At 40.6% G+C, this 25,208-nt stretch overlaps 1 protein-coding gene across 2 annotated transcripts in view; it reads right to left on the minus strand.

The window, feature by feature from the left end:
- Window positions 1-1,309: 1,309 nt before the first annotated feature.
- Window positions 1,310-25,208, minus strand: part of plekhh2 (pleckstrin homology domain containing, family H (with MyTH4 domain) member 2) — a 38,207-nt gene continuing 14,308 nt past the window's right edge. The window contains exons 3-30 of one of the 2 annotated variants that reach the window (XM_074646918.1): window positions 23,612-23,674; window positions 23,380-23,523; window positions 23,038-23,121; window positions 22,812-22,893; window positions 22,460-22,648; window positions 20,596-21,482; window positions 20,294-20,369; window positions 20,114-20,208; window positions 19,819-19,978; window positions 18,832-18,968; window positions 18,203-18,316; window positions 17,890-17,976; window positions 17,620-17,778; window positions 17,372-17,452; window positions 16,966-17,145; window positions 16,522-16,630; window positions 15,484-15,596; window positions 15,200-15,379; window positions 13,197-13,294; window positions 10,370-10,547; window positions 9,289-9,444; window positions 9,106-9,203; window positions 8,324-8,465; window positions 8,019-8,155; window positions 7,481-7,610; window positions 5,544-5,630; window positions 4,588-4,737; window positions 1,310-4,312 (exon numbers count right to left, since the gene is read on the minus strand). In XM_074646918.1, the coding sequence (XP_074503019.1) occupies window positions 4,127-4,312; window positions 4,588-4,737; window positions 5,544-5,630; window positions 7,481-7,610; window positions 8,019-8,155; window positions 8,324-8,465; window positions 9,106-9,203; window positions 9,289-9,444; window positions 10,370-10,547; window positions 13,197-13,294; window positions 15,200-15,379; window positions 15,484-15,596; window positions 16,522-16,630; window positions 16,966-17,145; window positions 17,372-17,452; window positions 17,620-17,778; window positions 17,890-17,976; window positions 18,203-18,316; window positions 18,832-18,968; window positions 19,819-19,978; window positions 20,114-20,208; window positions 20,294-20,369; window positions 20,596-21,482; window positions 22,460-22,648; window positions 22,812-22,893; window positions 23,038-23,121; window positions 23,380-23,523; window positions 23,612-23,674 (4,302 nt within the window). In that variant the 3' untranslated portion in view covers window positions 1,310-4,126. Of the gene's footprint in view, window positions 4,313-4,587; window positions 4,738-5,543; window positions 5,631-7,480; window positions 7,611-8,018; window positions 8,156-8,323; window positions 8,466-9,105; window positions 9,204-9,288; window positions 9,445-10,369; window positions 10,548-13,196; window positions 13,295-15,199; window positions 15,380-15,483; window positions 15,597-16,521; window positions 16,631-16,965; window positions 17,146-17,371; window positions 17,453-17,619; window positions 17,779-17,889; window positions 17,977-18,202; window positions 18,317-18,831; window positions 18,969-19,818; window positions 19,979-20,113; window positions 20,209-20,293; window positions 20,370-20,595; window positions 21,483-22,459; window positions 22,649-22,811; window positions 22,894-23,037; window positions 23,122-23,379; window positions 23,530-23,611; window positions 23,675-25,208 lie in introns of both variants that reach the window. The other variant, XM_074646917.1, reaches the window with a different exon arrangement.

Raw genomic sequence — 25,208 nt, forward strand, 5'->3', positions numbered from 1 at the left:
TAATTGCAGAGCAACACAAACACAGCAGGCACAACTTTATTGCGGAGTGACACCAAGTGGAATGAATATATATCTTGTCACACAGCCCCAATCATGTCTTTTTCAAAGCCTGCAGTGAAGAGAAAGGTTGGTGACGAGCACAGACAATTTCAGGAAAAGTGGGAGACGCAATAGAGGCCATGTTCAGAAGAACCCATTCAAGTTAAAGAACTGTTAATAATGACGTTTGAGAAGATTGTTTTTTTTTTAACAAAGCTTTTTTTGTGGAATACCTGATGTGGCCCAGCCTCACCCAGACTCTGCCTCCAGCGGCCCCCAGGTAAATTGAGTTTGAGACCACTGGCGTAGAGGGAGGCGGTTAGTCTTTTCTAGCTCTGAAACTGTTCAAACCTGTCGGTCAGGTTCTGGCTCATTCATAACCGAACACATGCAGCATGTATGTACACAACAAATACTTGGTATAGAGCGACTTAAAGCAACACGACAGCAGCCTTTATTCACTTGAGCAAAGATTGTGAGGTGGGAATTTGTTTCACAGCAAACCATTAACAGGTGTGTTGCAATGAACAGACATGTAGGTGAAACCGTGGAGGTAAAAACGACGCGGGGTTTCCTGTCACAACACGATCAGTGTTTTTTGTTTTGTGTGGGTGTGCTCCAGCTGAAGGCAGCGCTTTAGGGACGCAGTCCCTGTTTAACCTTTATGTCGCAATGAAGTCCCAGTGAAGGTCTTTATTTCCCATGTGACACGAAGGCAACGCAAAAATAGCTTTGAACTGTGTATTCTACATGTTTAACTTTACTTTGAAAGTACATATCAGCATACATTTGATTTGCAAACATGAATATGCGTTTCACTCCATTTCTACAGTTTCGATAATGCACACTATTAACCACTAGATCATTAATCGTTCGTCTACTATGTCTTAGTTCCCTTGCCTGCCTCACCCAGTTTTTCTCCCCCGTGGGACCTCCCTCCGTCTCCATAGCAACACAGGGACAAAAGCATGTCTCTAACTAGTTCAGACAGGTCGGGTGTCATATATCCTCCCCCACCCCCCTCTTCTTCCTCCTCCTCCTCTCTCTCTTTCCTGTGAAAGACTACAGGAATGAGGTGTGTCACCTGCTGTCAGTGACCTGCTGCAGGTATCAACACGTCAGCTACGATCGCACCAATGACGAGGCCGCAGAGGCAAACTGTAGGAAGTAGGAAAATATGAGTGGCTGTGATGGTTTCTATGGATTTGGATCGCTGCCCGATGGACTGTTTATATGACGGATGAGTTTATACACTGAAACCAGTAGCCTGTTTAGCTGTAGTTTAGTTTATTCAAACATTAGACATGTACAGTAAATTCAAGGATGATTATTTTATATGACAAATAAATATAATACCTGACAATACACACAGTATGTAAGGGATAATGTGCAGCGAGCCGGTCATTGTTGTGAAATAAACCCCTTCAGGGCTCTTGCATCGTCCTGAAGGGGTTTATTTCACAACAATGACCCGCTAGCTGTATATCATCCCGCTTATTACACGGCTACTTACTTAAAAAATCAATAAATTGACACAAAAATGGTCCTCCAGAGTCCAACGTCAGAACTGCACCCATAGCAACAGTCTGTTATATATAGCGACGGTCTGTTATACATAGCAACGGTCTGCTATAAAGAAATAACAGACTGTAGAACGTCGTGATTGACCAATCAGAATCGAGTATTCAACAAAGCCATGTAATAAACAGGGTTAAAGCACCGCATGGACTGGCACCAGGTTACATCTACCATCTCTTCCCCCATTCCACCTCCCAATCCCTCAGATCTGGTAACCAAATACTGCTCTCCGCTCCACCTACCCAGTTAAAAACAAAAGGTGATCAAGCATTTTCAGCTGTCGGCCCTAAACTGTGGAATAGTTTGCCACCATCAATTAGATCCCGCTTCTCCTTTGTTACTTATAAAACCCGTCTAAAGACCCTCATCTTTTCATTATCAGCTTATTAATTGTCATCACGAAAACATGCCGAACACACTTTGTTTTTATTGTGTTTTGTTGTTTGTGCAATACATGATTTTATCAAGATACTCTATGCTTTTCTTAGTTTACCTGTATTCTCTTTTATCAGCGTCTGCGTTTTTACTTGATCATTCATGTGTTTTATCTAATCTCTTTGTAAAGGTCAACATTTGTTGTTTTTAATGTGCTCAATGAATAAACTTATCTTGAGGTAATACTGGGAGCTTTTTAAAAAGTACCTTACATAATTTTTTTTCCTGTTTTTCCAGTTTATCTGTAGATTAGGACGACTTTTAAACTGCATGCCCTGTTTTTGTTCTGATGTATTTTAGGATGCCTTCTGTAACACCTTGGCAAGATGAAAAATACTCTTAATTCTGGCATTTCTTATACAATGTGTATTTATTAATTTGCCCTTCAGATATAAACTAAACTAATTACATGTGTCTCTACTCTACATCTGATTATGGCTGCAACTAATGATTATTTTCAATGTCGATTAATCTGTTGATTTTCTTCTTGATTAATCAAATAGTTGTTTGCTCTGTAAAAAGTCAGAATAAATTGGGAAAATCTGTTTCCAAAAGTCCAAGATGACGTCCTCAAACTGATAACTGTTGCAGCTCTAGCTGAAACAATTAATCTATGAGTCGATTGACAGAAAATTAATCTGCAACTATTCTAATAAAAGTGTTGTATTTTTTCAAGTAAAAATGCCAAACATTTGCTGGTAAATGTGAGTATGTTCTGCTTTTCTCTCTTTTATATCAGTGTAAATTAAACATCTTTGGGTCGTTGAATGAGAAATTTGGGAAAGTGCGTTTTTCAAAATATTTTTTTTCTTTTCTTAAAAGTCATTCAAACCGATTAATCGATTATCAGAATAGTTAGCGATCAATTTAATAGTTGACAACTAATAGATTAATCATTGCATTGACCTACTTCTGATCTGGCTTCCTTAAAAATACCTTCATATTCTGTGCCATGCCAGGTAATAAACAGAACAGAATAATATATTCCTCTTTAACCCATTAACATTTCCACCAACCTGTTCCCTCAACATCTATCACATCCTCTTACCATCTTCCTCTATATTAACGTCAACCCTGCGTTACTTCTCTAAATGACGTTACGTGAAACACACTCGCTGATTTCAGATATTCCCTCCACCAGGAAGGCTTGAAGTATTTGTACATGATTAAAGTTCCACCACTCTCCTGGCTACTCAGTAACTCAGAGCACACAGGGTCCAAACTGGTGTCCTCTTATAGACCGGTCTTTTCCCCGACACAACCGACTCACCCGCTCTTCAATCACATCCACTGCATCGCAAACGTGAACTCACTTTTTCAACAGCGTTCTTCAGCTGCAGTGTTGCCTCCTGCTTTCATCATATTGTTCATTATACAACGATATCTGAACACTGTGAGGGTTTTAGTTCCTGCTAGAGTCATTGAGCCCTACAGGAGGACAGAAAAAAGATACCAAAACACCCTGTTAATTATCCCTTAACAAAGCCTCTTCTACATTGTGTATGACTGCATTGTTTTTTAAGTCGGTAATACAAAAGACTACTTCAAAGAGCATCTGTACAAAAAGAAATGTACCGCACAGCACAGATAGATTAATGAGGCGTTAATGAGACGCCAGCTCAGTCTGTCAATAAATAGTGTTGACTTTTTCTCTTTGGAGTCGGCACATAAAAGTGACGCATTCATCAGGGAGACCGAAAATGTCCTTGGAGATTGTTAAGCAAAGTTGTTTCGAGACACCTTTGTACCCACATACACAGCTCCGGTTTCAAAATCACCTCTCAGGAATTAACTGCTTAAAATTAAAAGGTCAAAAACTTCCAGAAATCCTGTATGATGATGTCAGTAAACGGCTGCAATCTCAGCACATCAAATTATACCAAACACATGAGAGAGGCGAGTCCAAACTCATCTGGATGGCGCACCCATGGTTTTGGCAGAGAAGTGCCCGGACAGCATCAGACTTATAAGAAAGAAGAGCTGTGTGGCAATGCATCTGTAGATAAATCCTTCATTTTTATATTTAAATAAGGTAAAAGGCAGCTCAGTAAAGTGAATATTTCTCTGTCAGAGATCAGAGCAGCGTGGGCGTCTTGCTGGGGCGTCCCAGCGCTGGTGGGGATTTGCTCCTCAGCTCTTTGCTCTTCAGGCTGATGGGCTGGGCCACCATCAGAGCCGGGGCGGAGAGGTGGTGGGCAGCGGCCTTCTGCTGATGAGCGCTGTTGACGTAGCTGGAGATGAGGAGGGTGAGCTCCCTTATCTGATGAGGAAACACAAACAAAAAGGGAAGTCAGCGTGTGTATTCGTGGATGAGTGACTGTAAATTCACTGTAAATTGGTCTGTTTCAGCTGATGAAGGCACATGAAGAGCTGCAATATAATGATAGCAGGAAAGTGATAGAACTTTCTGAAGAGTACATTTTTTTTCAAGGGCAACATACGGGACTGTTCGACCCAAGATCAAAAATCCCTCTTGAGAGTCTGAATGGTCAGGATGTGATAAACTCCACTCATCAAGGTTCATCTCTCACTAACCTTGGAGGCGTCCATAGCAAACAGATGTTTCTCTGTAGGTTTGTCTTTGCTGGCGTTGGCACCGATGCTCTGACCCACAACCAGCATGAAGTCCTGTTTGCAGCCTCCAAACGTCATCAGGTTCTTGTATGGGTGGGACACCAGCGGCTTCTGAACACACAGATGCACAGAAAACATCTCAAAAATCATATATTACTACACCCAATATTTACAGCTTCATATATGACCTAAATGTTACTGTGTGTGAGCAAGTGACAGCAAGTTTCCACATCTTCTTCCCCTTCTTTTAGTCCAACTAATGTGACGTGCATTTCAAAATTAGCTAAATTACAAGTGATTTTAAACCACATAAAAACTGGACGCATACTAGCTTCTTAAATAAAACACTGCTTTGATATGTGTTTACTGTTCAGTATCAAAACCACCATGCATCAAATGAGTTTATTTAATATTCAAAACCATTTCATGCTCCACTGTTTGCATGACTAGTAAATACCACCTCTATTCTTATTCATTTATAAGGCTGCACAATTTTGAAAAAATGTCTAATTGCGATTATTTTGACTGATATTGCATTTGCGATATGATTTGCGATATTACAGGGAATGATGGTTTTACATGATCATAATTCTCTTCATTGAAAAACATATTGATTTAATTATGGAGGGATTTTTTTGCGGTGATCTGTACCAAACAAAGATGTTTTCTTAAGTCTGTAGAATATGATGTGTAGGCCAGGACATCTCTGCAGCACCACAATATTTAATTTAAAATGGTATTTTGACACACATTTTGCCTTAAATAAATATTGCGATTTCATCCTCATCCTGCGATTAGAGAATTGCAGTAGGCCGCATTGCGATTTCGATAAAAGTTTGATTAATTATGCAGCCCTAGTAATATTAACAGGGAATCAAGGAGAAGAAATACAACAGTACAACAGCAGAGATGCTTACGACAGAGTTGAGCTCCAGAACGCTGACACCGTCTTCATGCACCGCCAGCCAAACACGTGCTCCCTGCTCTGGAGACGGAGTGATGGACTAAACACACAGAGAGAAACGGAAGAGAGAATTAACTTTCATATTATACTACAATGATATACTGTGAGTAAATACAAACAGTATACTGTACTACAGCAGTGGTTCCCAACCTTTTTCCTTAAGGGATCCCTTCTACTATAATTTAGAAAACTGACGACCCCTGACTAAGTGACATATTTTATGGATATTTCATATTATATTCAATGCATAACAATATCAGTACAGAACAACTGATAAACTGTAGAGTTAACCCAAATAGTGAACATTATAACTGCAGGAAGTTTGTGTAAAATGAGAGATTTGGATGAATATTGCTGTGAATATTGCATCAGAGATGAGTTTTCCTGTTATTTTTAGGAACTTTTAATACAATTCTCAGTCTGTATTATTATTTTTTTTAATTTTAACAATCATACATACTTAATAGGCTTCTTTTTTGACATAATCAGTGTTTTCTTCACCCTGACGTTTGGCCATTGCTCTATTAGACACACTTTTCTAATGCAAGATGAGGCTGTTTAGCAGAGAGGGAAGGCTCTGTGAATAGAACTTGTGTTCAGGTCTTCACCGTGACCTTTTCCTGTTTATATCTTAAATAATAATCCAAACTTTAAAAATAACAATTTAATTTAGTTTTCTTCACAGAAATGAATGAAATGCTGAGATATAGGCCAACTGTATTTTTTTCTTAAAAGTTGTCTTACACCCCTTAAAGTCAAGAAGTTCTCGTGACCCCTCGTGAAGAATTCGGCGACCACTAGTGGGGGACGGGACCCCCTGGTTGGAAACCAGTGTGCTACAGTATACAATCCTATTACAATGTCACTGTTTTGATCCTCACCAAGACACATGATGTGGACATACTGTATGTTTTGGGTGGACTATAACTCCTATTAGTAAAATATAATGACTGTATCTGAATCATCCTGCAGTCTGTACTGTACACCGCTGTGAACACAGTCACAGCTGTGACATCGCTGTACCCGTGACCAAAAAAATGGAAAACCCCTCTACAAGTACAGTACAATCAGTTTTTCTTGACGATGTGTCAGCGAGATGCTAATTACCAGCTGACGTTGGTATTGTTTTCACCTTGTGAGTCTGTGTGCGTGTGTCATCATGTCGAAATCTGGTCCTGGAGACGCCCACTGAAGCAGGAACTACCACAGAGGAGGTTTTGAGTACTTTTCCAGGTGTTTATATTTCTGTCTCTCTGTCTGTGGACAGATTTTGTCACCACCATAGCATCACAACCGTGCAAGATGCAGTCACGAAACTTTACAGGTGTGTAGTTGACATCAACATGAAGGTTGAGTTTGGAGATGGGTGTGGTCCGAGCAAGGGCGCCAGAAGTTAGGCCCCTTCCCCACTTTATGCTCCTGGCCCGATTTGGCGTCACAGCAGATGGTCTCTAGCTCAACTTGATGGTCATTTGTGGTGTTGTACTGAATTGCATTGCCTAGTATACAATATTAGAAACAGCCACATTGTACAGAGCTGGTTATTTCTTTCCTTTCTCAGTTCTTTCTTTTCTGTATGCAGACAGTTTATATGTTGGCCTTTAATAATTGTTCAACATTGTATCATGTTTTTAATTTGAAAGCGAATAACAATACTTTGTAACATTGACTATACGATGGATAATAACTATAATTTTTTTTCCCCTGGATTTTTGTTTGATGGAAAATCACATTAAAGATGGAACAAGTCTGACATTTACGTTGTTGTAATTTCTGTCTTTACATTTACATTTCATGAGGCTGTGCAGACTTTTTATAACCACTGTATCTCCAGGCTGATGATAAAAAGCTTTTAATGTCAAAGAGATTACAGTTCACACACACACTTACCTCTGCTTCAAATAATTTGGCACCAAAGAAAGGCCACTTCCTGGCAACGGTCAGGTAGATCCTGACACACTCGGAAGAACTTCGACCCCTGAGGGAGGCCCAGCGGGCCGAGAGACGCTGCAGCAGCTGTCTGAGAGGGGTGAGGGGGGAAATACATCCATTATATTCATTTGATTGCTTAAATCTATCATGACAACTGTGTTCATTTTGAAATTGCTCATGATGCATAACTTAAAAGATTCCTATGGTTTAATTCAACAGCTTTTAGACCTCCTTTCCGTTGATTAAATGTAAAATAAAAAAACTTTCCACAGAGATCTGATCGGACTGGATGAATGATGCAAAAACTGATTAGTTATTGTGTGTTCAGGATTATGACAGGAAATTAAGGCATTAACTGCCAGGGAGCAACTTCCTCTGATGGAAACCTTCAATTTATGACATTATAACTGAGTTAACAGACAATATCTAATATATATAGCCATGTAAATAAATAGATACACACACACAAGGAAGTAGGAAATGTGTGTTCTGGTACCTGAGCTGCTCCTCAGACGTGGTCCTGCGGTAATGTTTAGGGTAAAGTCGGTCCAGAACCTGTTTCAGGGTCTGGTTAGACTTGGTCTGGGCTGATCCTGGAGCAGAGAAGGGACGCTCAAAGTCCCCAAACTCCACCTAAACACAGACATATACAGTAAGTGTTATACTGTGTTGGTTTTTAGGGTGGGGTCTGGTCTACCAAACAATAACACATGAAATATTTATCACTGTTTTAAATGACTTTGGGACATACTGTACACATTTAAAAGATGAATAAAAACGTAAGTGTTGTAACTTTCAGACCTGGGCCAGCAGGGCAGCCATTTCCAGAGCCAGCTCCTTGTTAACAGGGAAATGTCCCGCTACGATGGCCTCATTCGTCTGATAAGCCAGCAGCAATCTCTCCCTCTCTGACTCCCCCCTGACCTGGAGAGAGAAGTACAGCCTGCAGGTGGAAAAGTAAAAGTGAAAGAGAAGCAAAGCGAAGGAGATAATTTGGAAAATACAGACATAAATGATAGATGAATGGTACATTGTTGATTTGTTTGTGTTGTATTTCTAAAGAGTTTGGTCTCCCCTAAAGTTGAGCTTTAAAAAATGAGCATTGCTTTGAGACGCATTAGAGTAAATGAAGTAAAAGTACATTCTGCTGTTGTATTCCTGTAAAGTGAACCATTATCAAAATTAATCAATGACAGGTAGCGACTTGTCAATCACAAGGTAGCCACGTCCTAAAGCATACCCTGCTTTATGGTCTATTTGACTCTAAATGGGACCATAATTTACTAAATGAACATCATGCTGTATTGAAGAAGACTTGAATTTAGCGATTGAGACGATAAACTGATGTTTACAATGTTTACTGAGGTAATAAATCAAGTGAGAAGTAGGGTCATTTTCTCATAGACTTCTATACAATCAGACTTCTTCTTGTAACCAGAGGAGTCGCCCCCTGCTGGCTGTTAGAAAGAATGCAAGTTTGAGGCACTTCAGCATTGGCTTCACTTCTCAGACCAGGAGGTTGCCACCTGATTGAACCTGACATTAGCATATATGAATGTTAATCTATTTGGGTCCTTCTCTACCTGTTCTTATAGGTGAGGCGGACCGTCCTGGTGTTCTCAGACTTGCCGGTGTGCATCTCCTTAGAGGCTTGCTCCCATTTGGAGATAATGTCACAAACCTGCAGGCGATACGAAGAAGACACATTTGCATTAAGTGTTCCTGTCTTCAAAAGGTAATCGTCATCACATGAATAGAAGATGCACCTTGATGCCTCCTTGCAGACAGTGTTCCAGCTCTCGTCCAGTGGGGTCATCAGTGTACAAGCTGAAACCAGAGAGCCCCGTTTTCCTGATGCCGGTGTCCTGGTTGAGGCGACACTGGAACTCGTCCACTGTGGTCGAAGCATCGAAGCTCACCACCTATAGAAATATGAAAGTGATGACAATGATCACGACTGTTAAGCTCCTTGTTTTGTTCTTATTTTGTAACCACTTAAGAGTTAAAAAAACAAAAACATTTTCAGACATATTGACATGATCAAATCTAAACTCGATAGCAAAGTTGGCTAAGCCTGAGTTGAGAGCTTTGTTACTATGGCAACAGTCAACAATCTATTAGAAGCTTAATATTTCAACTGTTTATCCATTACTTTTAGCTAACGTTAACTTTTAGATAACTATTTCAACTGTTTATCCAGAATGTTTTGTGATTCTTGTACCGTATTCTTGTTTCTGAACATCTTAAACGGTTCTAACGACCATTGGATTTATGCTGTTCACCTTTTTTTATCATTTTTTCCCACACTTGGTGTGGTGTCGCTGTTGCATCTGACATTTTTCTCTTCTGTGAAGTGTCTTATTTCACCCATAATGCATCAGGCTATCTCAGTCAGTCTTACATTGGTCACTCATAAGGAAACTTTATGCAACAGGTACATTTAAGTGTCTGTCTCAAAGTTATATTAAGACAAAGACTAGGTCTATTTTTATGCAACTGTCCCCAGAGCTGATACTAGGCTATGATGTCATCATTTCCTGCAGGCATACACACAGAGAGAGAGAGGCAGGGAATGACAAAAACAAATACTTCCTTAAGAGAAACCCTGACTCAGAACGTACAGGTAGATGTTCGGGTGTGGCAGTGAAGCAAGAGAGCATGTGCATGACATGCAAATGAAACACGCCAACTATTTACAGTGGGCCGTGTGTAAACTGTGAGTGCCTCAAGGCCACGATGTGTGAATGTAGCAGCAAGATTCAAACCAAATTAGCATGTACTAGCTTTGAAGCCTTCACTGTTGTTATTATTATTATCTATCTTCCTGTGTGTGTGTATTATTACTACCTGGTAGGTGTTATTGAGGAAGTGAACGGGGACGCTGAATGGCAGGGAGTGATGATAGGGATTCCTCAGCAGGATGGACAGGATCTCCATACGGGACGGTCTGGCCTGCCTCTCGCCCTTCTGCTGGGTCCGCTCCATAGAGCGCTGGCAGTAGATGGCATACTTACCCACCTCGGTCCTGAGGATACAGAGGTATATAATACTGTCATTGGGATTCACTCAGAGCAGCTACAATTTGGACAAATTATAAAAATAAATGTGAACAATATTGCTGTGTTCACTAAATGATCCAATCAATCCAGTTAGTGATCACCATATGCTGATATACGTTTGGAGAACAATGTTCGTACTTTTCACATAATGCCACTCAAGAGCATCTTTGAGTCAGGTTTATGCTCGCTGTATCTCCGGCGAGAGGGTGCGTGAGCCAAAAAATTACATTATCATGTATTAGCTCCACAAGTTGTCGCAGCGCTTGGTTGTGCACCTCTGAATTTTTGTAACCAAGCACATGCATTGCCTTTCAGACATGACTACCACAATAAGATAAAAGCAAATAACTTCAATTAAGAAGTTAAATAGTGAATTAGAAAGACGGCCAGTTTGTTTTTAAATGCTCTTAGATCTTATAAATCTACATTTGAGTAATATTTTGCCAGTCAAATCAAATTGTTTATAGGATATTAAACTTTTCAACCTTTGTTTCATTATAATACCGTTAATACTTGACTCCTTTCTTTACAGGGATTGTATAAAGGCGATAAAGTATGTCCATGAATATGAGATATGAGTTTACAGTTAATTACAAGTCCTCCTCGGCATTGAGGAGTTTGGTTTATGGTGTTTAGCCGGTAAAACTTGTTGACTTGTTGCTTCTTCACAGAATATTTTGTTTGTACGCCCTCTGGCGTTTCAGAAAATACTGCAACGAACAACGCGTTGAGCATAAACGCCTTTGTGCATGCTCATAGCCTGCACCACGGTGCCTGGCGCAAATATAAACAAAGCTTACGTTAGGCCTTCCCTGACTGGTAAACGCCCACATCAAGCTCCACACCAGTTTAGTTTTTCTCTTAAAAATAACTACTGTTATCCAAGATAACCCCGATGACATCATCAAGGTTTTTATTTTCTCAGACTTGACAAATCTCCTCCAGAGCCACAGAAGACATTATACTTATACTATAACTACTGTTTTCACAGGCTGAGTAGTCCTCCTCGTGATGAGCAAAACTGAGTATGTTTATATATGTATAATCGGTAATGTGCGTCTTTATTTGAGTCTAATTTAAAGGTACAGTGCGTAGGATTTGGTGGCATCTAGTGGTATGGCTGCAGATTGCAATCAACAGAGAACCCCTCCGCTCACTCATCCCTGAGCCGCCGAGTGTAAAACCGTTCTCGCCGAACGCCGTTCTCCTCGCTCAGAGGCCGTCCTTACCATAATAACACTATTTTAGGAGCAACGGAAGTCGGACGGCGTCACATTACTGCAGCTTTACAAGCGTGTCGGAGAACTACGGTGGCCTTCAGGTAACATAAAAACGTGAAAATTTCTCTCTAGAGTCAGTGTTTGGTTTGTCCGTTCTGGGCTACTGTAGAAACATGGTGGAGCAACATGGTGGACTCCGTGAAGAGGACCCGCTCCCCATGTAGATATAAACAACTCATTCTAAGCTAACGAAAACACAATGAGTCTTAGTTTCAGGTGATTATACACTAATGAAAACATAGTTGTGAATATTATATTCCATTTCTGCTAATAGATCCCCTGAAGTGTTACACACTGTTCCTTTCAGTACATAAAGAACTATATTTCCCTGAGCTGAGGTATATAAACTGAGTTAAAGTTGATTTACCCTTCAGTTTATCCCTGGAGGGAAGTAATGGGAAGAGCATCCAAATTGTATTCAAATACATGCAGACTAGAGCAGTAAACTGTGACAGACGCTGTAGTCTGCTTTATGCTTCTGTGAATCACTCCCATAGAGAAGAATAATGTGCTTTAGTACAGCAGAGGCTCCCACAGACGTTAGGGCAGCAGGATTTATGTAACAGGCCGGCTCCATAATAACACCATGTCAGTATTATCTAAGTATAGTATGTAAGACATTCAGGACAAGTTCATTTTAGAGCTGAAACGATTACTCGATTAATCATTTGTAGGTCTACAGAATATTAATTAGCAACTAATATGATCGATTAATTTGGTTTTAATCATTTTTCAAGCAAAAACTGGAGACGTTCTCTGATTCCAGCCTCTCACATGTGAGGATTTTCTGCTCAGTGCAAATTTGTACAAATCAAGACATCTGAAGAACTGGGTTGTGGGAAACTACCAAACATTTTATAGATAAAATTGATTAATGAGAAAATAATGAGCAGTTTAATTACAACTGAAAATAATCTTCAGTTGCAGCCCTTGTTAATAGAAGCACAAAAATGTTTCAATATTTGTATTGATTTATTTCCAGACTTGATAATGTTTTTTATTGTTTTTGTGATGTTTCTAAATGATTATGTTTTCAACAGCAAATTCACACCAGGCAGCGACGATGTGGCTCGCCGCAATAAGTATAGTTTCCCAACACTTTACACTTTTCCAAACTATTAGTTTGGCTACACTTTGCCACAAAATCAAATGGCCAAAGCTTGTTGAGCTCGGGAGCGGCCGCCGCAGCTTTTCATAGACATTGTACGGCAGCTCGCCGCAGGCTGCACTTCGCCGTTGCTCTGGTGTGAATTCGGCGTTATGTTGTACTTTGTTTCATTTTGTGCCTTGGCTCTCTATGCTAGTGTTCGGGGCCCCTGATGGATGTTTTCTCACCTGGAGTCCCCGTGTCTCTTGAGGTGAACCTGCAGCAGCCAGAGGAACGGATGCTGAGGCAGAAACAGTCCCACACACAAGGCTAGAAACTGCCAACCCTAAAGAATGACATACAAGCACACATTCAGTACAAACTGTCACCACTATGAGACAGAGAATCTGAACAGAAAGCACCAGACACTGAGTTCACTCATGTACACGGTCATAAAGAAACCACCGGACTGTTACTGTGACTCATCCTGTTTGTCTTTAAATCCTGTAACTGTCTGAGACATAATCACACTTTGGAATTTCTCTTTTGAAACCAACAGGTTTCAAACCCTGAACATTCAAACTTTAACTTCTGCCCTCTGCTGGCGTTACTGGTATATCTGGTTATTGGATGTGGAAGATCACATGACTACAGCAGAGATTTCAAAAGCAGGTGTACATTTCAATGCCTCTTGAGGACTTGCTCTTTGAGAGCTCTTTTGGTAATCATGCCAACATAAGGGAGACATATGGCTCTTCTAAAGTACAGTTTTAAACATAGAGCTGTGATTAAGCCACGGTGACAACCCTCTCCGCCCTGCCTGCCTTGTTTTTTTTTGTGGCTGCTTTCCCTGCAGGTACTGGAGAGAGGCGTGGCAGAGGATCATCAGTGAATAGACAACACCTGGGCCCTGTGTGCCACAGCGCTTTTAAAAATCAGTTGCTGGTTAATCTCCTCCCATTTGGTTGGTGTTATTTGTGTCGCTCCAGAATACAAAACTACAATTTTCCACTCATGCTCTCACTTAAACTGCTAAACTTACAGATTCCACATGCCACTCTTAGTAAAGTTTCCTCTTATATTGTCTTTAAGTTAATAAATAATTTGTTAATTGGCTTGGTTATGTGGATCTCCCTCTCTTGTCAAAGCGATGCGGCCTGGTTTGTGACACCACACAGACTGAAATGATTTTAAACTGATTGGATCCATGTTTTTTCTAAGCACTTTTTAAAAAATCTGGTAACTCTTTATAATAACCATCATTTATAAATGGTAAATTGATAGTTAATTAAACTTAGTTAATAGTTACTTTTATGTTAAAAAAAATTTAAATAATGATTAATAATGTTTACTTATTATTAGAAATGCTATAATTTTTGTTATTTTATCAGTAGTTTGTGTAATATGAAATAATTAAATAAATAATATGAAATAAAAAAATAATATTTTAATTATTTATACACACAAATATATATATATATATATATATGTAATATGAAATGTTTTATTTTATTTTAATTGTTTATAAATTATATATTGTATCGTAGCTGATAAGAGACGATAACGATTTCATTCTGATTACATTAGTAAACTATTAACAGTTTATTGTTGCACACATTATAACATTTTATATACTATATTAAGTATTTGTTGGTTATTACCAAATTACTTGTAATCTTTTAAGATATCATTTGTAAAACATCTATAAACATTACAGATAGATGGAACAGAAACCAATTATTAACCATTGACAAAGTATTAACGATCTATCTTAATAATGCTTATAGATGCTTTACAATGTATTTATTAATAATTTAACAAAGTATTATAATCATCAGTTGCAGCTTTATAACAGCCATCCAAATAATGTTATAGATTGCTTACACACCAATTATTAACCATTAACAAAGTGTTACAAATATCTGTCTATGTAACGTTTATAGATGTTTTACAAACAATTTCTTAATCATTAAAAAACACCTATAATATAGTATATAACATGTTATAATGTGTGCAACAATAATCTGTTAAAATAATATAAATTATAGCATTACTAATAATTAGTAAACATTATTAATTATAATTTCATGGTTTGTTAACAATAAATAACTATTAACTAAATTTTAATTAACCATTAATTTAATTTAAAGTGTTGATTTCAAACATTTTCAGACACCCTGTACTTTCAGACGTCAGTGTTTGCAGTAAATAACACGTGCTGCTGCTGCCGCCGTGTGGTGAGCGTGCCAACCTGCAGCGGTCCTGGATGGCCGTGTGGCTGCCTCCTGCGGGTCTGTTTGATGAGCTGGCAGAAGAACTCGTTCTGAAGCTCGGGGTGGGTCAGACACACCTGCAGAGCACTCTGGGCCAGAGAGACGTGATAGTCGATGGCCGGAGCATCGATGGCCACGTTGATGAAAAGCTGACAAGTCTGAGGATGGATGATAGTTAAGAGTTTAAAAGACAGACGCAGGAAGATAGGAAGGGAGAGATCACTCTCTTTGATTGTGGATGAAACTGCTTATCTTAAATAACCTTAAAGAGTTTAACGGCCTCCGTCTGCAGAGCTTGCGAAGGCAGCGTGGTGAGAGGAGACAACAGAGCTTCCTTACTGAAACACAACATGGGATGTCTCCAGATCTGAGAGTCTGAAACACAAAGAGACACACTGTTAGATAAAGACAATAATAAGCACATGTCACAGAAATTAATAAAATACAATGTGCTCCATACAAAAGGAAAAAAGAAAGACAGAAAAAGACGTACATATAGTACAAAGACTCAGAAGTACATTTAAAAAAATGACTACTAACAAAAACAAATTGAATGACAAACAAATTAAGTAAAAGATCAAATAAAAGTTGGAAAAGACAAACTTTAAATAACTTAAACTCAATAAGGAGGCTGCTCTAAAGTATTAACACCAGTACCTTTTCTCCACATGTTGTTTTGCATGTTAAATAAAAAAAAAGAACAAATTAATTCACTGATTTTTATCGTAGAACTTTGGTTCTCACAATCAGATCATATAATTTAAGGATGTATTTAAAAACAGACACGTTCCTCACAAGCAAAGCAAGGAAAATAAGCATGACGGAGCATGCTTAAATTGTTAACACAGATTACAGTGAGTAATAACGCCCCTATGGAGGTTTTTCAAAATACATTTATATGATAATAATAATAATATTTTTTATTTATATAGCAATTTTCAAGCATAAACACAAAGTGCTTTCCAGATTACAAGATTTACAGAGTCAAAATAAAATATCATGTAAGCCCCCCCTCCCAACCACTGTATGACATACAAAAATGAGAGCACATACTGTATATCAAGCAGCACTGAGCGTCAAATAGTTCATATAGGTAAGTAAGATATGTATAAGAGAAATAAGCTCAAATAAAGCAGGGGAAATTTACGTATAGGAAATAACCTATATACAAATTGTAAGTCATTTTGAGATACTAACTATCAAAAGGTTAAGTTTTCATCTTATTTCTTCCTTTTACTGGCAGAAATGGGCACAATCAATAACACAACAAAAAAGAAAGTAATTTGTAGGAAATTCTTACTTGGATCTCCGTCCAGTTGGAAGAGTTTTCCCACCAGTTGTTCGAACTCAGTGCCGACTTTTCCCACCGTGGTGCCCGCTGCCACAGACAGATGGTACAGCCACGAATTCTACAGACACAAACAGTAACAGCACTGATACCAGAGGCACAAGAAATACACACATTTTAACACTCTTACTGAGAACAGAATTAGGCTTTCACCTTTCAGTTTAAACTTCAGCAACAGTCAATTTTTCGTAGGATCTTAAATCCTAAAACAGAAACTCAAACTTCAGTAATAGAAAATATAAGTAATAAGGCATTACTGTCTTGATGACTAATCTCTGGCCCCTTGAGGAACATTTGTGATTTGTGATACATAAATACAATTTAATTGACTCGGAACAGCAGAACAGAAAAAATTGCAACAATGACAAAAATAGATGAACTTTCAGAGTGACTGACCTTTTCGTGGCGGGACTCGATGAGCAGGTAGGTCGGTCCCTGCTCTTGTGGGTGGATGGCGATGGTGAAAGGTGACGCCTGTAAGCCCCGCCCACACGCCTTCAGGTCGTCATCTGAATCTCTCGACCTGTCCACCTCCTCCACCCGCGCCTCCCACAGCTTAATCTGACCCAGGGGGAACTGGGAACACACACATGAACACACACAAACACAGCTTTTGTGATGCACCTCTGAAATAAAGCTCTTTTCTGTTGAACCAATTACAATGTAATACAGATTTTCAGTGCATCAGAAGAGTACGCCACTCCAGGTAAAACATCAAAAATATGAACCAGACGAGAGCATTACAGTTCTGTCTCTTCATCCTGTTAATCTTAACACCGTGAGATTTTATGTGGAATCTTACCTTGTCCTCTTGGCTGCGGAAATAGTACAAGGTTTTGCCAATCAGAGCGCACCAAACCCGCTTAGAGTAGCCGTGCTTCACCTGTCAGGGAACAAGCACAAGTGTCACTAATTTCAGTGACTACAGTGACAATCTAACATGAAACACGATGGTGTTAATAACATATTCTAAATATAGCACATACATTTTCATTTTGATATTTTAAAATGTTATTTTTCAAATTCAAATTTGAAGGTAGGTTGTTGGACCTTGATGAGCAGTCCCTTCATGCCGGGGCGAATATCCGGCTGGGTGAAGAGAGGACTGGCAGCTTTCACCCTGAGGACGCTCTGCAGCACCCTGAGCCACTCCTCCAGCAAGTTAGGAGAGTCCGCCTTCAGGTAGTACACACGCTTCCCTGTCACCACCTACGGTACAATAAAACAACAAAAACAAGAGGTAAGGGAATTATACTGCATTTGGGATTAAAGGTGTCAGAGTAGAGTAGCTAAACATATTCAATCGTAGACGAAAAATACCTGGAGGACTTGTTTTCCGTCTCCACGGGCGATGCTGCTGGTGGCGTTGACCTCGATCTGACCCTGAGGTTTCCTGATCACATCACTCTATGGGAGAATTATACAGTTAGATACAGACCTCCATCCACTGAGCTGAATAAATACGAATGGTCTGTCAACAGAACGACAGATTAACACCATTCATACCACATTTAACAAAAAGAAACTAAAGATATACAATATAAAAGACATACAAACGTTCAAAAACATTCAAATGATGTGACTCTCATAATAAAGCAACACAATGAAACAAATGTTGTATAAAAGTACTCACAGGTGAGTTGTAGTAGAGCAGCTCTCCGTCTTTGAGGACGAACCAGCGTCTCTTCCAAGTTTTCTTCCAGGTCTTCACCATCTTCAGCAGGTAGCCTGACTTCTCCATCGGTTCCTAGAAAGATACAACACTGCTCAGTTTTAGGTCGTACAACGTTCAGTTACAGTGCAGAGGAGGGAAGAGTTAATGTTCCCTCTTACCAGAGGTGTGTACTCGAGTCACAAATTTGATGACTTTAGACGTGACTTGGACTTTAACACCAGTGACTCGTGCTGAATTTACTTGGACTTGAGCCTTTTGACTTGGAAGTACTTTATACCTTCCCCCAAAGCCCAAAGATTAAAATGTATGTCAAATACAAAATCAATTCATTCCCAAAAATGCATCGAAAGGACATTGTCTGACCTATTTAATAAAATACAGCCTTGAAAGGTAAATCTGGTAGAACTACTGCCGTGTTACTGCATTGTGCAGTGACTTGCTTATGAAGACTTGAGTCCTGACTCAAGTTCGCCCCAAAAGACGACACGTCAGCATGTAACACAAGAGCTTGTGTCCCGGGGGAGGCCGATAATCAACAGGCCGATCTCCCCCTAAGAACACATTCAGGGACGTTCACACTGACTCACGCTCTTGCCGTTGTCGCTGGCTGAGGAGCAGGTCTTGGGGAGTTTCTGCTCCGGTTCAGAGCACTCTGTGTCGGTGGAGTAGGCGTCAGGAGGGATGGCGTAGTCGCTCTCCGATGTCATTGAAGACATGGACACAGCTGGAGGAGAAGGAAGAGTAATGTAGTTGACAACGTAATATATAATTATACACATCCACAACAAGGTTATAATAGTTTTGAATTCGTTTTTATTTCCTTTTAGTTTAGTTTCAGTTTTTCAGAAAGGTTTAGTTTTAGTTTTTATATATCTAGTTTGTTTGTTTTTGTTAGATCCAGGTATAATATCTCAGAAGTATGTAGCTACATATTCATGCAAAATACATGGTTGGAGAACTGTGTAGAAATGGCCACAATGTCCTTCAGTTGGTTAACATTAGACCTGAGCTGAATAGCTTGGTGGTTAAATGGCATTTGATCTACTACATTATTGAAATCATGTTCTTGTTATTTAATTCTACAAAACCAGACTGCATGTGAAAAACAAAAAGGATTAACTGTGAAGTAAACTCGTGGAAGGTCAAGTCCGTTCAATTTCTGTGGTTCAATATAAGAAGAGTTGACGGATATTCACGCCGTCTCCCTTTTTTCCATAAAACTAAAATTAATTTACGTTAATTTGTATTCTTATTTTAACCAATATCGTTTCAGTTAAGTTTTTCATAAAGAATATAGTTTTTATTTAGTTTCAGTTTACTAAAAATGGTTTTCACTGCTTATTTTTGTTTTAGTTTCAGTTTTAGTTTACTATAATAACCCTGATCTACTGCCCTTGTTCAGGCTCATTACATTCGTTTGACTGTAAATATCTACTTTTTAGATTAAATATTTATCGTGATTGTTTTAGGGTTGACCATTACAGCAGCTGCTGTGATCAAGGACAGCTTTAACTTTCTAAATAACCTTCCAGTATGTGTGTGTTGTACACTGTTTTATATCTGCGGTGCTGTACCTCTCTTGAGGGAGCGCGGGCTGCCTGGGCTGCTGTCCTTGCGGGAGCTGGAGGAGGTGTGGGAGCTGCAGTGGGAGCCGTCCTCCTCTCCCGAGCTGGACGACTCCTCGGAGCTGGACGACTCGTCTGAGAACGGACTGCTGCTCAGCAGGGCGGCTTTCTGCAAGATGCAAGTGGGGCGGTGGTCAACAGCACAGCATTGGTACACACAGTCATAGATAGAGACAAAAATACTGTATATCAAATTCAACTTATAAAAACAACACAAACATATAAGTTGTAAAGTTGCACTTACCCCCTTCAGAGTGGTGTAAACAGGAGTAGTCATGTTTCTATAGATGAGGGACGTGTACATTACAAAGGCAGGATAGGACGACTGGAGGGAGGGGTCTGCAGCACAGATCACAGGTCAGTTAGTCGCTCGTTCAGCTGGAGAGTGTTGATGAATTACCTCCGTTTCCCCTTCCCGTCTTACCTTTGCTAGCAGGGTCTGTGCAGGATGTCTCAGACAGTCGGATTCCTGATTTAGCCACGGCATAGATACGACTCTCCTGTGGAAAAAAATGTGTTGAATTATCAGTCAATATAAAAAAAACACTGAAAAATCTAAAAGTAAGAAAATTTCTTTTGAAAGTAGAAAAATAGCAGAGACATGAAATGAAATTATACTGTACAGTCATTCATTTATAGAGGAAAACTAAGAATTTGTATGCTCTTCAGTGGAGACCCATAACATATTATCAATCTCAGTGTGGATTAATCATCAGATAATCTCACCCAGGAGGGCAGCCTGTGTAGAGGAGGTGTAGGCGGTGCTGAGCTGTCACAGTCTTGCCTCTCTTGGCTGATCTCTGCACCAGGTTCAGACGCAGCTTGTGAGCTGGGGAGGATCTGAGGAGGCGTGTGCCCGCCCGTCTCCATGCCAACATCCTGCTCCTGGTCGAGGTCAGTTTCCTGTGGGCGCAGTGGGCGCAGCATGCTGAGAGCGTTACGCGTTCGCCCGTGTGTTGCCTCAGTGCTGATTGGTGGCTGGCTCAGGTGTTTCTTTGCCAGAGCCACGTTCATCAACCCGAAGCCCGCTGGGGTCCGCAGACGGGGTTGTTTGGGCGAGGCGGGGTTGTCCCTCGGGTCCTGGGGTGGGTTGGGTCGTTTAGGGGTGAGGGCTGAAGTGAGGATGGGGCTGGGGGTGTTAGGCTCGCTGGAAGAGGATGACGAGTCAAGTCTCTGAGACTGGAAACGTTTGTTGAGCTCCTCAGAGGTGCAGTCCTCCAGCTTGGCCCTGTGTGCCTCGTCCTCTTCCTCCTTGCACCCTCCCAGTGTCCCATCCGACGACCCCAGCAGGCTGAAGCCGGGCCGCTCAGCACGCTGCATGTCGTCGTCGAACAGAGAGCTGCTGTCGTCCGAAGCGGTCAGGTAAGTCTCGCTGCCGGGGCGGCTGAACTCCAGACCACACGCTCTGCCCTCACACCTTCCTCCTCCTCCTCCTCCTCCTATCTCTCCCTCTGACGCAGCGCTGGAGAGCACGGAGGAGACGCCACGAGACTCAGGACCTCGCTCATTCTCACCCAGGCTTTCAGACGCACTGTCATCCTCCGTCTCAGTCTGGTCCGGTCTCTGGACTTCACCGTTTGTCCCTGAGGAGGCGGTCTGCTTACTGCTCTTCTCTGTCAAAGCAAACATGAAAATACACCCAACAGGTGTTAATAATAATCTGTCTCATTTGGGTAATTTTCAGTGGGGATCATGATTCCCATAATTTCATAATGTAAAACAAGTTCAGTGCTTATACACGATAGAATCACCCTGGTTACCTCGACAAAAACCCAATGGGATTTTTCCATTGGGTTTTAGATTATAAACGTTGTGGCAAATACAAGTTTATGATTCTTACAAATTTTGTTCAGCAAGATAATCTCCACAAATTAACACCACTCTATGATTTCTGAAGCAGGAATACGATCACGAGAAGTAACCAGAAAACGTTATGAAGTTTATAGCATTTATAGTATAAAGGAACTTCACCACAGTCGCATGACTTCACGTCACCACCACTAAGCTAAAGGTGGACTAGTGTTCGACGTTTAGTAGTCTCATTTAGCCACTAAATTAGCAACCACCTTTTTTATTTTTATTTAATTTAAATCTCTTCAGCTTGTGTTAACCACAGACCTTATTTCAGGCATCTAACTAAAAACCCATTGACTTCTAAAATGCTAACTCATTTCCAGGTTTTAAGACTCATTCCTGCAGCACTCCATACAAATACAGTTTTTTAATTTCACTTCAGATTAAAGGGGAACACCACCCAAATAAAGAATTCCAATATGTAATTTTCATGGCCGAGGAAAGTTCAATCAATATGTGTGAACATGAGCTCCTCTCTCTCAAAGCCAGAAACCAGAGAAGTAAGTCTCAAGCTTGTGATGTCATAGGGTATAAAGTCTGGAGCTGCTCCATTGAAAATGAAAAAATAGTATGGTCATGAAAACCTTTGCCTACGACACCACGGATATGAGCTAATGGCTAAAAAGGTCTTCTGAGTCACTTTCCATTTTCCACTATGAAGCCGTCCCTTCCTGCGTCCCAGCGTCCTGTTTCACCCTGTTTCCATACCGAGAGCTGTGAATCTGTGGGGACTTACCAGATTCATCTCGGCCCTCAGTAATCTCCCCCTGGGTGCTGAGCGTCCTCTTGCAGGGTGCTGGTCCCGTCAGGACCTGGGGACTCTTCCCCCTCACCTGGAAACAGCCAAACGTCAGGCTGCTGAGCCGCTGGGCCTCACCGGGTCTGCACAGGACGCCTCGTCCACCACCACACTTCTGCTCAAAGGCTGCACACACACACACACACACACACATACACACACACACACACACACACGTTTGTATTATTATGTGTGTGTGTTTACACATGCATGCTCTTGCTGCAATGTCCTCATGGAGGTATTATCAAGCTATAAATACATATTTGAACAGGACCTAAGAAGCTCTCACCCTGCACTTGTTTCTGTAACTCCACAATCTGAGCCTCCTGCTGCTTGTTGGTTTCTCTTAATGCTGCGTTCTCCACCTCAAACTGAAGAAGAAATGCATTTTTAACATAAAGCTCCCTCTTAGACCAGAGATTTATCAAACGATATGAGATACTAGTGACCCTAACTCACCACCCCAAGTTAACATTTCCAATCCAACTTCATATCTAATGACATCATTTATTTACCTCTGACAACTTCAGCATCACCCATTCCTTGATCTTAGCTGCTTTCTCCTCCACCGTTTTGGAGTCCTGAAGTCGGATCTGTTTCTGGTGAAAGAAGACAAGATTTCAAGGACGCACAAACATCAGTTTTCTCTGGTTGAACACGGGCATCCGTAGAATATTTTGGGACACAAACAGCAGATGGAGAGATTTTGAGGATAGAACATGGACGTGTCTGTAAAGACTGCATGCCATATCGTCCTCTACTATCTTTTGCACCTTGAAAAAAACGAAGAAAAAAAAAACATCCACTGTCTCTTCATCTGTTTCTTTGGTGAAATTCTCCATGTGTAAGTGTTTTACCTGCTCCTCCAGCTGCTGCTCCAGCTGGCCGATGACGTCCTCCTTCTCCTGCACCACGGCCTGCAGCTCCTGGCACCGCTGGAACAAACGCACCTCCGAGTCTCCCGACGGACTGTCTGGAGCTTTCAGCTTCTCCTCCATCCACTGCACCTGAAATCACACATACACACTTTATATATGTATACACATATTACACATAACACACACTGAGAGTACAGGTAAAACACTTTACCTGCTGGTGAGCGGTGAAGGCCCGTTTTTCTGCATCGATCACCTGCGTCTCCAACTGTTGAATCTGGGAAAGGAAGAGCACAATGTTTGATTTAATTCCATCTAATATCTTACTTCTCCTGCTACTTGATAGTAAATATTGCATCTTATACAAGCACATACACAAACTACGTAGTAACAGTCCCTTCACCTGCACCATCAGGTCAGAAATTAGTCCTTACATCCCCTCAGCTTCACCTCAGAGGTGAAATATCAACTCCACTTCAGTGAACACAACAGCACCAAATAAAGACAAAGAAAGTGCTGCATGTCAGAGCTGACTGAGAGCAGATGCTTTGCAGCTGCTCTTTGGGCATTTATGACCCAAAAGAATGTTTAGAATCACAATACTCAAAGTTCAAAGTTGTATCTCACATGTACATATTAGGCATTTATAAACAATTTCGTCCTCATATCTCTATATAATCTCAATATCTCTATAATTGCTTTAATTTGTAGCTCAGTCTACTCGTAATGGTAATTTATTTTCCGTAGCTTGCATTTCCACTTATGCTCAAACTTGTGTTGTCCAAATTTAAATCTCAGCTATTGTATTGTATGTAGATTTGTGGTATTTTATAATTGTTGGCTACATGACAATAATTTAATGTTGTCAGTTATCCTTTAAAGGGAACTACTTTTATGTCGATATCCAATCAGTGTTGATGGTAAATGTAGTCGATTGAAGCAATAAATTCCTCAGTGTGTGATGTATTGACCGAGAAAGCTGAGATCTCCTGCTCGCAGGGTTTTGCCGGCTGTGCCTACATGTACCAGGATGCATTGCGCGTGAGCTTCTGATGCCCGGAGGGTCCCTGTCAGCCATATCTTCTTACATGGCTATTAGAATGTAACCCGCAAATTGCGAAAACTCTCGCGAGATGGTTAAGGTTAGGATAGGTTGTCTGGCAGCGAGTCTTGCAAGAGTTTTTGCAATTTGTGGGTTACCATCTAGACACGACCATGGCTAATGCAGCCGCAGCCTCGGCCTCCCTCCACTGCATTTCTTCGGCCGTATATTCTAGCTCGAATAAATACGGCTGAATATCCCAGTCAGCCAAAACACTGTAAAATGTATCTCGTCCATAACGTCCTCTGTCTGCACTCATATCTTAGGATGTCGTTTTCGCTGTCGGAAACGTAGCTAGTTTGCAATACAAGTGATATTTTTTACCTTTATTTACAAAATGGAACTAACAACAGGTTTAGGAAGTTCTGTTTTTGAACGGCATCTAGAGCATGGTGCTCCCTGGCTACCCAGAACTAGAAATCCAAGCTGAAATAGCCTGTAATTCTTCTTTGCGTCCAACTACATCACTGTCACGTTAAATGACGCCACTGGATATAAGAAGAACAACAGATTTTGCAGCTGCAAACTCAACTTTCTCGGACAATATCGCACGCACTGAGGAATTTATTGCTTCAATTCACTACATTTACAATGAACACTGATTGGACATCCACATAAAAAGGTGGCGAATTTTCCCTTCAACAAGAAAACTCTCGTGGTTGATCAGCATGCTTGCTTGAAGTGGTATTTCTCACATTGAAGGCCTCCT

Source organism: Sebastes fasciatus, chromosome 9 (genome assembly GCF_043250625.1).
Source record: "Sebastes fasciatus isolate fSebFas1 chromosome 9, fSebFas1.pri, whole genome shotgun sequence".
NCBI classification, from domain to species: Eukaryota; Metazoa; Chordata; class Actinopteri; order Perciformes; family Sebastidae; genus Sebastes; species Sebastes fasciatus.